The sequence below is a fragment of the Adelges cooleyi genome, unplaced genomic scaffold (assembly GCF_023614345.1).
Source record: "Adelges cooleyi isolate 19-005CV unplaced genomic scaffold, UGA_ACOO_1.1 ACOO_flye_CR_arks_rails_tigmint_CR_PRNA_23, whole genome shotgun sequence".
Taxonomy (NCBI): domain Eukaryota; kingdom Metazoa; phylum Arthropoda; class Insecta; order Hemiptera; family Adelgidae; genus Adelges; species Adelges cooleyi.
In genome coordinates this window covers 2,314,772-2,327,778 of record NW_026095893.1, presented here as the reverse complement: position 1 = coordinate 2,327,778, position 13,007 = coordinate 2,314,772, and the positions used below count along the sequence as shown (strand labels likewise).

General features: G+C 33.9%; 1 protein-coding gene across 1 annotated transcript in view; it reads right to left on the bottom strand.

Annotated features, from left to right (window-relative positions):
* Window positions 1-6,261: 6,261 nt before the first annotated feature.
* Window positions 6,262-13,007, bottom strand: part of LOC126835998 (uncharacterized) — a 37,964-nt gene continuing 31,218 nt past the window's right edge. The window contains exons 3-10 of the mRNA XM_050568929.1: window positions 11,555-11,872; window positions 11,321-11,461; window positions 10,821-11,014; window positions 10,133-10,739; window positions 9,883-10,045; window positions 8,834-8,975; window positions 8,610-8,759; window positions 6,262-8,250 (exon numbers count right to left, since the gene is read on the bottom strand). Coding sequence (XP_050424886.1) covers window positions 7,678-8,250; window positions 8,610-8,759; window positions 8,834-8,975; window positions 9,883-10,045; window positions 10,133-10,739; window positions 10,821-11,014; window positions 11,321-11,461; window positions 11,555-11,872 — 2,288 coding nt within the window. The 3' untranslated portion in view covers window positions 6,262-7,677. The remainder of the gene's footprint in view (window positions 8,251-8,609; window positions 8,760-8,833; window positions 8,976-9,882; window positions 10,046-10,132; window positions 10,740-10,820; window positions 11,015-11,320; window positions 11,462-11,554; window positions 11,873-13,007) is intronic.

The following is a 13,007-nucleotide window of genomic DNA, read 5'->3' as shown; positions in this document are numbered from 1 at the left end:
CATTTTTAAAAAGTGACGCCTGTTGATTTCCCTGTACCCTTCATATATTTATTATCAAATCCCAGTAGTTTTTTATTTGAGCATCTAACGCTTTTAAAGTTGCATTTTTTTAATTGTACGACTTTCCGATAAACACAGTATCTGACTAAGGGGTTCCGGTTTCCTCTTCTAGATCAGCATGCGGCCCAAAATGTATTATAAACAATTGATGCACATGCAAATAATGAAGAAAAAACATGCCGTTGTCCTTTTGTTGACTGATATGTAATGGCCGATATTATGCTAAACATTTGTTTTATTTTAATCAAAATAAAAAACTTGTCCCGCAAAATTTGACGTTCAATATAATTACACCCCCTCAAAGGCTAAAAATTGTTTGATAGAAATGTCTTAAAATCGTTACAGTGTCATTTTAAATTACAACATTTTTAAACGACTTAATCGACCGAGATACAAAATAAAATAAAATTGTATTGTTTAACTTTAAAATCGAATTATAGCAATATTTTGTAAAATATTCAGTGGTTTCAATTTTTTTTTGGAAAAAATAAGGGTCTAAATGAAACTATTGCAACTGTAACTCCTTTTATTGGACTAATTTAACTCCTCTATCAATTAATTTTCTTTGGCCCGTTCCCAAATCATTTTACAAGCTTAATTTTGTCAAAGTGCTTTTTTCAGCTATTGTTTAACACGCAACGGGTCAGTTACTTGACAATTTTAAAGTCTATCTTCGAAGCATATGATACGAATATTCTATAAATAGTATTAATATGTGGTTTGCTTTATCGTATTACCAATAATTATAAGATCGTTATTATGTAGTGTGTAGCAGTAACTCTACTAATAACTAGTACTTAGATATGAATTATCAATCTAAAATTATGTGTCCGACCGTTTATAATAAATCTCTATTTTACATGTTTAAACAGAAGCCTAATCCAAAATTATAATACAGTAAAACGTTTTTAAATAACAACCGTTTAAGGCATATAGACGGTTCTAAATTAACACTGAAAATTAACGACTGTTGACACTTCACTAATGATTTCTACTTAAATAATAATGATTTTACTGTAGACGGATCCATTGAAAACACAAAGACGTGCCGACTAAAATATCATCACTGGGTATAGTAGGTACTTACAGAATAATAATAATGTGGCTTGAGTTTTGTTCATATATTCTCAAATGTAATACTCAGTACATAATACTTGGCATTAGCATACATATACACATACTATAAAACAAACAAAAGTTGAATTGAAGTATACTCTTTCGCTTTTAATTAAATATCACTTACTTATTATTCACTTGCTCTATTTGTTGTTCATTCGGTTGTTTTAGTTAGTTTGCAATTTACAAACGATTTGACGATTTACAAAATTGACGAGTGATCGCGTTCATACAAGTAAATCTTTTAAATCACTGTCATAGTTATAATACTTCCCGAAAAAGATTCGGTAGAGCTGTACTCTTTGTATTGTCTTTTATTAGATGTTATGATTTATGTACTAGAATATTTCAGATGGTGCAAGAAGATACCGTTGCTCACGTTTCATAGAAACAAGACGTGGCGTTGCACTATTAAGACAAATGGATTGAACAAGAGGTATTATTGAGAGGTTAGTATAGAAATCTATACTTGGATCCTTAATAAGGTGTGTGAATATATCGTCGCCATTTATAATCAACACTGAGAATATATATAACGCTATTGGATTCGAAATGTGTTTAATTTACAAGGAAGTTAACAAACCATACTCGGGAACTCTGTCAAGAATTAATGATAAATAGCAAATTATTTTGGTGTACGTACGTTTTTCCTTAAGGCGATTAATGGTATACATTATGTGCTATCAGTTTTAAATATTCAGACGATTGACAGTAATGTACGGTTATAATGTTAGAATACAATGTTACATTTGTGCAATTCGTTACATGTGTTTATATTTGGATTATTCGTAAACGTTTATTAAATGGCGTATTAATGCGGTCCAGTAAATATGTCCAAAAATATTTTATTATTAAATTATCCATGTTAACGAAATCCCATGTTTGCTAGGATGTTATTGTTTCCACTTTCTTTTAATTTATTTAATACTATTTTTTTTTTTTTTTTAATAATGGGTGAGGTAATATCATGAAAAAAAAACAACACGAAGAACAACATAAGTTAAAATCTAAAATACGATGACATTGTGCCAAACGCGTTTTACTAAAATGTCACAATCACCCTACAGACTCTAAATGAGAAGCTATAGCAAAATGTTTGACTGAAATTAAAGTAAATAAATATCATTCAATAGTCATTATCGGATAATAAATATCTCCGCGTAGGCTAACACAAAAGCACGCAAACGAATCCCGCGAGAGTATTTTGTTGTAGGCAAGATTAATAAAGATGCCAAATGAAGATTTAATTAAAAGAACTTTACGAAATCATAGAAAATTGAATTGTTGAAACATCCGCATGTTCTGATACACTATGAGGTCTAAAACAATCATCGATTAAAGGTAACAAACAAATATTCAAATATCATTTACGTTGTGATGAACTATGAATTTTTAGTTCAATTCATTTGGATAAATAGTGTATCACTGGGGGGAGTGGAGATCGACAAGGCACAACCTAATAACAGCTACAACAACTGTTGGCACTGGGACCGATAACGTGTTCATTGGTTCCTCCTATTCATAAGACGATGGACAGTCGATACCACGACGGACTAGTACGGTAGGTAATTTGTGTTTACAAAACGAACGCGCGTTTGCGGCCCACGTCAACCCTGTCCAACCGGTACTGTCTAGTCGACGTCTGTAAATAACATTTTTCTTTCTTGACATTTTTGTACACGGGTATTTTCTTCTCGGACATTTTTACCTAGACTCCGCATTAATAGCTATATTAACAGCCCGGTATAATATTGTTTTCGTAAGTGAAGCAAATATTTACCAAAAAAAACAACAGATTTGTACACCTATCGATGTCTCATTTCTAACTTCATGTACTGTGTGTGTAAAAACTGAGTGTGCAACCGATAAACCCACAATGCTTGTTATTTTATTGTAAAAACTGTAAGAGATGATGACAATTTGTTAAAACGATATTTTATTGTATGCGTTTTTAGCTTTTGCGTTCTATTCAATCAATTGGGTGAAATATTGTATAATGCCTTGTGGGACTTAATGCATAGTTAACGAGTAATTTTCACACACACCTATTATAATTACAATGAACTACATAGGTATTCACTACAGCTACAGTGGAGCTAACAGCCATGCCCTACTATCGCACCATTGTAATCAAAATGCTTTAGTCATTGAGAAGTATTGTTCACTTTAAATGAAGCAGGCAGTCTACTTAGGTAGTATGTATTCGAGTTTTGTTGGCTGTAAAGATTTTCAAAAGTCATCGAGACCGTCTAATTATCAATATATTATATTGCGTTTACACACAACAGTTTTCCAATACATTTATTTTAGTATTTTTTAACCCCGTTTTAATATTACATAAATCACCAAGTACATTATAATATAATCGATCACTCTATAACATCATTACTCCAAGTGGTTTGTTTATAATTTGATATAGGTACTCGTACCTATGCAGTTTACGTTTACATGTTAAGTAGCTATCCGATTCTTGTATTTCACACATTCAAAACAAATCTTAAAATGTGTCAGGTGAAGGTTAACATTGTGTTTGCCATTCATTAGCATAAAATATCGATAACAATATTTGATTATAACTGTTCTAAAAGTTGAAAGACGGCTGTCAAACACATTTTAATAATAGTAGATGGATTAGATGATAATGATTTTTTGTTTGCCGTTATGCAGTTCGACCAGTAATAATACAATTTTTAACCCGTAACCGATCCTGCAATGTTTTGTTAACCGTAACACAGAGCTTAGTGATGATTATGACTTGTTGATGAACAAATGTGTCTATTGATAAAAGAAACAAAATATGGCGCTCGAATTTTATTATATCCCTATTCGTATTAAGGGGTTCATTGGCGATTTCAGCGCAATAACACATAATTAAATCTAAAGGAGATAACATTTTGAAAGCAATACATAATAATAGTAACAATCAAATGTATTTTAATATTTCATAAATATATTTAACAATTATTCTGGGCTTTGGTTTGACTGGCATCGTGTAAAAAGTGTTGAAGAGAATTGAAAGCATTTCTAAACATTATTACGTGTTATCAAATAAATGTGCTAATTCTTTCATGGATTAAAATATTATTAAACTAATAGTATTATTGATAACATTAGGATGTTTCATGTCTCTGATTTGTTGCTGACTTCGTTTCGGACTCATCGCATAGTCCGTCTTCAGAGCGATATACTGTAAACATATAAACCTACTATATCTAAAGAATATTTCATAGGTACAAATTTGTACCTTACCAAATAAAATTATGTTTTTCATTACCTAATTTTTTTAAATAAACACTCGTACATTGTAGTTAACTTATTTATGTGTGCATGCAGGGTGAATAGTGATCCATTTAATGTACAACACAATAACTTTCTCGAAATAATTAAAGTTTTATAGTACCTATTTTCTTTTTAAAAAAATATTTTTATTTATGTTATTGTACAATAGTCAATAAATTACCAAGTATTTGCTGTTTTAAGTATTTTTTCAGAGCTTAATCATTTTTTGAAACAAATAGGAAAGTTTAGTTTAATTACATTTTAAAATTAAGAACAATTGGGTGAAAGTTTTGCTTGCTCAAAAACTATTTTTGAATAATTTATTTTGAAATAATTAGAGTTTAAAATTTAGGATGAAAGGTGAAAAAGCGTTGAGTAATGCGCGCAGATAAAAAAAACAAAACTCACTACACTCCTCTTCTTAAACTTGAAACTTCAAAGCTGGTTATCTAGCAGTAGAAATGTTCGGAAAATTATTCTTCTTGAAAAAAATGTAAATATTTGGTATTTTATAATATTGTTCAAAAACACTAAAAAAAAATGTTCAACGTCGTATCCAATTTTATCCGCATTTCTTTATAAATATACATGACCTGCTCACCATTGCACATCATTAGCTGCGAAAACGGCTCTCAAGCTTTATTTTATAGATACGACTGACAACGCCTTATTGAAACTCAAATATTTCCCGAGCAAACGTTTTACGTTAAATGGATCACCCGTTATACTTTATACTAGCAAAATAGTCTAACATATAAATTCTGAATAGGTGGTGGGCACAAAATCATAAAAATTAAGAAACTTTATATACACTAATAATAAAAAAAATGATTTTCGTTTATTCAATCTGAATTGAAAGTACACCGTTTTCTTTTTCATACTCATTCACAAACTAAAAATTATATTAATCAATATTTTCAGCATGTTTTTAGATAAATACTATAAATTAAAAAAATTATACGCGAATTATTTTCAAACTTTTAAATTAAAGATTTTTGAAAGCGGGGGTTTTTAAGGGGTTTTATATAGGCAATATTTAAGAAATAAGTGGTTTTAACAAATGTTCACCATGTCAGTTTATTTTCAGGTTTTTTTATTTTCATCTGTATACGCATCAGGGTATAATAATTATAACTCATACAATTTTTTCTTCGATTAAAAGCCATTTTGTTCCTACCAAAAACCAATTTAGACCTATAAGTCCGACAAAATTACGCCCATTTAAGAACGATCGGATTTTAATTCTGTACAAATATTTGAGCTCGTCGACTTTTTTTTCCAGATTATTGTGGAAGTCGGGTTTTAAACAAATAATATTTCATTTACTTAAAAAACCAATAAAGTGAGTACTGAAAATTTGATAAAATCAAAAATGATTTAAACACGATTTTAATTGAAATATCAAAAATCGATTCTAACAATAACCTAGAAACAAGGCCGATAAACTCAAATATTTTAGCTGAAATCGAACCACCCCAAGTATGCGTAATTTGTTCCAGGTCTTTTGATCTAAAACGTCAAAAAATCCGACCGCTTACAATCCTCTTAATGTTATATTCATAATATTTTCAACAAACCAAAAAAAAAAAAGAAAATGTTAAGATATATTATTACAATGTTAATTATACATTGTTCTGAATAAATCCTCTGTGGGTACCAAGGGAAATAATAATATAAACAAAAATGTAGTGTCGAAAATATAAATGAGATCTTTGTTTTATTAGAATTATAAAAACACAACATATCTGATATCAAAATACATAATGATCCTATTTTAGATTTTTATTTAATGATTAAATATTATAATGGATATTGTATTTTATAAGTTATTGTAAAACGATAATGACGGTTGACGGATAGACTCACAAGGAATTATACAAACGATATTACGAGTAATTTATTATTTTTCACGTTCTAAATACGCACAATCTTAATTATATATACCTATACATAGTAATAATGATGATAAATGTTATCTAATACGATTATGTATATAATAAATATAGATGTATATATGTATGTATTCCCTTAATTAAATAATAAATATAAGCACACGTTTTTAATCATATTAAAAAAACAATACAAAGGTATTATAATGTATAAAAGTACATCATTTTTATAGTTACAAAACGAAATAAAAGAAATGTATAGAACAATAATGTACAAAATTGTGTATGAGAACAATGATTAAAAGCCTGAATGTTAAATTATAATCGTTATATTATAGCACCAAGGATAACAACAGTCTGTTGAAGTAATAAAAAAGGAAACGAGACGAAACTTATACGAACCGAATCGATATTTTAATAAAAATTGGAATTTTTGTTATTACCATCGTCGACTCAAATAGCCTAAATATTTTGATGTTGACTTAGCCTATGAGTATTTTGTACAGTCTAATAGTATAATATTGTATACAATTTGGAAATCTATACTTTGTAAGCAAATAACTTATCTAATGACTGCTCGTTTTCATCTCTCATAGTTGAATGTAAGTCGGTGTAAATCAATACAAATCTAAACACGTTGCAGGTCTACGGTAGAAATTAAATAGTTTTAAAACAAAATAATAATATTACATAAAACATTTTACAAACAAATTAACAGGTCACGTGACGGTGCTTAGCTTATTTTTACTATAAAAGTATAAATATTAAAATATATTGCCCTTTGTATTATTTAAATTTTCCGAATTAACGATATTATATTCGGCACTGGATATATTGTTTGTTTGAATCGATAAGTAACAATAGGAAACGCACAGAAAAAAAAAAACGTTAATACAATTATTCATATATAGTTTAATAAGAATTGTGTTATCCTATTCCTTTACAGTTTATAGGAAGGACGGGTTCAGTATTTTTAACCACTACTAATATTTCATAATTCACTCTACTTTCAGTCTATCGGGTGATAAATTCAGATAAAAAAAAATACCAGTTTGTTCGAATCGAGAAATTCGTTTATTTATATATATATATATTTTTTTTTGTGTTGAGGTAGTCCCAGGACTTTGTTAAGTAACGGTTACCAAATATTTGGGAATTCGATTTCAACTTCATTTGGTATATTAGGTGGACAATGGCAGCACGACTGAGCTCTGATGGCAGTTGAGTTAACTCCATGACATTATTATTATCTATTTAGAGTTACGGCCGAGTACGACGAGGACTAGATTGGACACATTGTTTCGACAAGTTATGTTTTAGGAATGGTTTTAGTTTATTGCCTATGCGAAGGGTTGAATAGCCTGACGCCGTTGTGGTGAGTAGGTATGGTGGTGTGGTTCCGGGATCGTATGACGGTGGACGGCCACTGTTGGGCGGCCACTGGCGGAGCCCTCGACGGCGGCGGAGTGTTGTGCGGCATCGTTTTCCAACTGGGAACTGATCCCGGACGGTTGCGGGCTCCTCTGGGCTCGGTGAAAGAGCTGAGGGCCACGTTGGTGGGACGCATACAAGGATCGGGCGGCATGCGAGCCTTGGCGCCGGGCCTTTTGTGCCGGATGACCACGGTATCCACGGGTAGCTCGGCGTAACTGGCCCGCCGGCGTTCGTCCGGCGATAGTGGCGGCGGCGGTGGTGGGAGAGGCATAGTGGCTGCCGTCTCCTGACTAGAATTCGAATGGACGCCACTGGACGACTCGCTGTGGCCGCTGTACGCTGCTTGTGGCGAATGACCGGCCGCCGACGCCTCAGATTCAGACTTAGTCTCCTCGAAGTCGTCCACCGCCGCGCTGATTTTGAGACAGGACGTGTTGGTCGATTTGTAAATAGGATAATTTTGTTTGTTCACCTGAAAACATGATGATAAAAAAAATAATCACACGACCGTTACAGTAATATTATAAATAGTGTACACCGACTATACGCATTTAAGTATGTTATAATATGGCTTTATTTCAATAAATACAAATTGAATTGTTCAAATAAACGTTGAATAATTAAACAGGTGTGCTAAACGTGAGAAATAAAATACCGTGTACGAAAATAAATATAAATACTTAAAATTAGACGTTATTATTATTGCAAACTATATTTTATATTGTAACAAATACATGTGCACGAAGTTCTGTAACTAAATCTAAATAATTTTTATGCATAGTATGTCTTTGTCGAGTAAACGATATAAACCGGTGTTGACGTTTTACTTACTTGGGATTTGCTAGCGTGAAACTCGGCTGCCGAGCTTATATTATCTTCAACCGGTGGCAGTGGAGGTGGTGGAGTGGCCGGAGAATAAAACAGTTCTCTCGTGTTGGCACTTGCATATGTTATCACCCCTTCTCGGACCGTTTCCAAAAGCTGCACGAACCAAAAAGCGTTAAATGGCATGAAATACTAATAGAACATATGCAATATGCATACACGTATAATACCTTTGTGTCCTCTGAAGTGTTGTCGTCGCTATGGTCGTTGACACTTGGACGTGGGATCATTGGCAGTTCTCTCAACTTGGCATAATCACCATCGTCTTCGGGACTTACTCCTCTTCGGGGGACCTTTTCCAATGGAATTCCTCTGATAACATAAACAGTATGATATTCAACGATTGAAAAAAAAAATCATTTACTTTTTACTTTAAGTACAATAATAATTACTCTACCTTGTTTTTTTTTCTATTAATAAAAAGTAAATAAATAAATAACATTAATAATTAAGCAATTTGAAATAAAATGGTCACGTTTTATTAAGAAAAAGAAACAATAATTTTCGAAATCATTGGGACTAATTGGATTAGACAGAGGTAAAGAAAACAGTTGAGTAAACAATGTATTGTTAAAACAATATTCACAGTGATATGAGAATGGCTGGTTTAAGTGCAAAGTTTGCTGGTGAATGTAGGAAGATGTATTCAGGTCGAGTTTAATTCTTATTAAAATATGTAAATTCCCAGAGCTCTAATAACACATTATATATATATATATATATTACTTCAACATTATTTTTAAAGATACGAGTATATTAGAAGAAGTTTGGGAATTTTGCAAGTAGTAGAAAACATTAGAGAAAACAAATTGATATAGTTTTCTCGAGAAAGAACGGAGGAATGTAAAATAATAAAACAAGTTAGATAAATCACGGTGAGAAGGATTTAGAGGTAGATGTAGTCCAAGGAAGGAGTGGGTGAATGTGGTAAGTAAAGACACAGGGGTGTATCGGGTGCATTAAGATATAACGATGAGTAGAAATTTGTAACAGGAGTGGATTTGGCTGGTCGACCCTATTAGTATGGGTAAGACAAAGAAAAAGAAGAACATTATAATAACGTTATATTTTGGATAAAAGAAAAAGTAAACAAACATTAGTGAGTGGGAACGTTATCAATAACAATAATCTTTCAGGCTCGTATACTTAAAAGTAGGTTATAAAAGTGGTAACATATTTTATAGCACAACGGAATGAGTTTCAACGCTTTAGCTCTTACTTTGAAGATCCTTTAGACCGTATGCACCCAAAGCATCCGGCAGGCGGTTCATCCGAGTCGTCCATATCGCTTAAGCAGCTTCGACCGGAACTGGATTTCGGTCTGGGCCAATAGATCTGTTCGTCGCTCATCGTCTTCGGCGTTCTTTTCGCTCTTTGTTTATCTGAAATTCAAAATCGAACCGTTATTGTGCTTTTTGTTCGAAACAATCGCGTTCGTAGTCGATAAATAAGACAGTAGTGTTACTTACCGGAGTTCATTCGCGTGTAATCGATAACCACCCTTTCCACCACGGAAGTCACTATCCGCTTGGCCGTCCTCTCCGTCAACGAGTACGTCCCTCCCTGGGCCACCACCAGCGTAGGAACCCGGTCGTTTTCCGGTTCCTCCGCGTGATCCATCGGGTCGTATTCCAGAAACAGATGCAAGTTGAACTTCCAGCACGGCTTCAGCGTCAGCACCGACCACATGGCGATCCACACGAAAACGTGGGCCGTCGAATTCAACAGGGACACCAAGACCACGCCGTTCAGGGACGACCGGAACACCACTATGGCGTTGTACAGCAGAGGGCTCTCGGTGGCTATGACGGCCAACAGGGTCAGCACGCTAGCACAGTACGGCATCAAGCTGGAGTACGCGTCGGTAAGGCTTTTATGGTAGCTGCCTGTCTGTCGTCTCACGTAAGTGTTGAACCGCGAGTATCCGTAATAATAAATTATTGAGTTGGACACGAATATGAGAACCGTGGTGACGGTGAACAGCACGGCGGTGTCCAAGTAGTCCAACACCAAGCTGTGCGAACTGGTGCCGGCCGGTAGTTCTTTAATCATTTTGCTAACGCCCAGCACTTGCATCTGTAAAAGCGACCACGTGTTACAATTAAATACAAACTGTGTAAAGCGCCCGTTACGCCAATAACAAAATATAATTCGCACCTTGTATAGGATACTGGTGAAAAGGTACAGCGACAAACACTGTAGAGCGTTGGCGAACAGCTGAACGGAGAAAAGAGTGGCGAAACATTTGTTCGTCTCCCAGAACACGGAAGCGTAGCGGCCACAATAAACGAAAAGGGCCATGGCGTAATTGAAAAACTCAACAGACATGGTACCGTCGTGTTCGGAAGTATCTGAAAAACATAAAACGTTAGTCGTCGCTTTAACACAGCATGTCTCGCATTGAAATCAAATTACGCCTACGTGGTGATAATCAAATATTTTATTAATGCCTAATTTCACCGAATTACCGTCAGCTTCATTACATACCGGCGACAAACTATAGCCGTTATGGGCTGGTTAGAAGTTTGGTGAAACTAGGTGGTGAAAATTAAGGTAGACTATCAACAAATATGTCAGATCAGTTATCTCAGCCGCAATAGTGTCATAGACAATACTAAATCCGATATGGACCAGTAACGCGCGTGCGAATGACTTACATGATCTACCAGAGGGCAACGAATGCGGAACGAGCACCGATTGAGTCTTGGGTTCCACGTGCAGTTTTAACGTGGAGTTGGATGTGACCGTGTGGTGTCCGCCGGTTACCAGGAAGTCTAAGTCGGTCTTCCAGATCTTATCTGCGAGAAGTTTAAGCAAGCGAGTTAAATGGACAACTCTATAGATGATAATCTTATATATATATATTTATGTTATACTTGACAGGATTGTACCTGTTGACAAGAGACCAGCCTGCAGCATTCTGGCTTCGATCATAAGCTTGACGACGAGCAAGGCCAGCGCGGTAAAAGAATGAAGAGTGGACGACGACGGCGGGCCGTGGGTCCAACAAGACGACAGGCGACGTCGGCGGATGTCTAATAGATTTCCCAGTTTCTCCGAGTCGTTGGCCATGTTACCGGTACGAAAGGCTGCCGTGAATGCCACTAAAGGCACCAAAACAGCGGCCATGCCGATGGTGGCCACGAAACAATGAACTTCGAAACGGGGCGGCAGTACACTCTTGGGCGGCCATACTACTTCCAGGTACTCTGTAAACAAGCAGTAAGTTATATATCATGTATTTTTCTACGCAAAATACAAGAAAACTATGAATCACTTATGAGGGACATAGCATTAAGCTAGAAGAGGCTCGGAAAGTTCAGATCCTTTAAAATCCTAAAAACTTCCAAAAAGTGTCATCATCTAAACAAGGGTAGCCTGTTTACCAAAATTCTGTGGTAGCTTGAAAGGTATTGAATTCTTCAACGTACTTTCTAGGTAGGCGGCCTACGCCTTTGTCGAGGGACAAATATCGAACTTAAGGTAAATTTCAATTGTATTAAAAAAAGTAAATAGTAATAGTAGTTAGTTTTATTAAAATTTAGCTTAAATAACCTCTAATACCTTTGTGTAAACGCAAGGTGTGTAACACCTGACATTATAATGAAATTCGCGGAATTTCTACAACTTTCGTACGTTAAATAAAAATGTGTATTACTACGGTCAGTTTTCAGTGCAACATCTAAAATGGAAATCAGGTACCCAGATGACGAGACAGCAGTCAGTAAAACTTTTAGTTAATCAATACACAAAATATGTGCAATTTTTAAAGTTTTTTTTACTATAAAATTAAAAGGACAAAATCAAATATTATGTAATTATGGGATTTTTAATTTATAACAATATTATTTAAATTTATATTCAAATACTTATTCGCTGTAATAAATTGTTTGTTTATAATTAAGTTTTTATTTATAAAGTTTTCCTTATTTGAAAGGTGAATTAACTATGAATAATCTTTTCAAGTGAATAATGTGTGTAAAACTCAACCTGTTAAATAGTACCCATAGTTAATTCTAAAACGAGTTTATATTTTGCCACATCGACATTATCATTTCAAATATATTATCGAATCAATTCGTAAGTATTTAAAAAAAATTGTTTTATGCGTACCAACATTTTTTTTTACATTGTCAGCTATTTAATTAATTTTTTTTGTACAACTCAATAATACAATTATGATAATGAACTAATACGTTTGCGTGTGTGTGTGGCCCGCATATTGTTATACTTAATAAACGTTCGGTATTAACATCAGTCTCAGCATAAACACTAGTCCCATAAAGCTCCATGACGGTCGGCAAGATTCTGAATTAAATTTAAGTATTTAAAAACCACATTTAA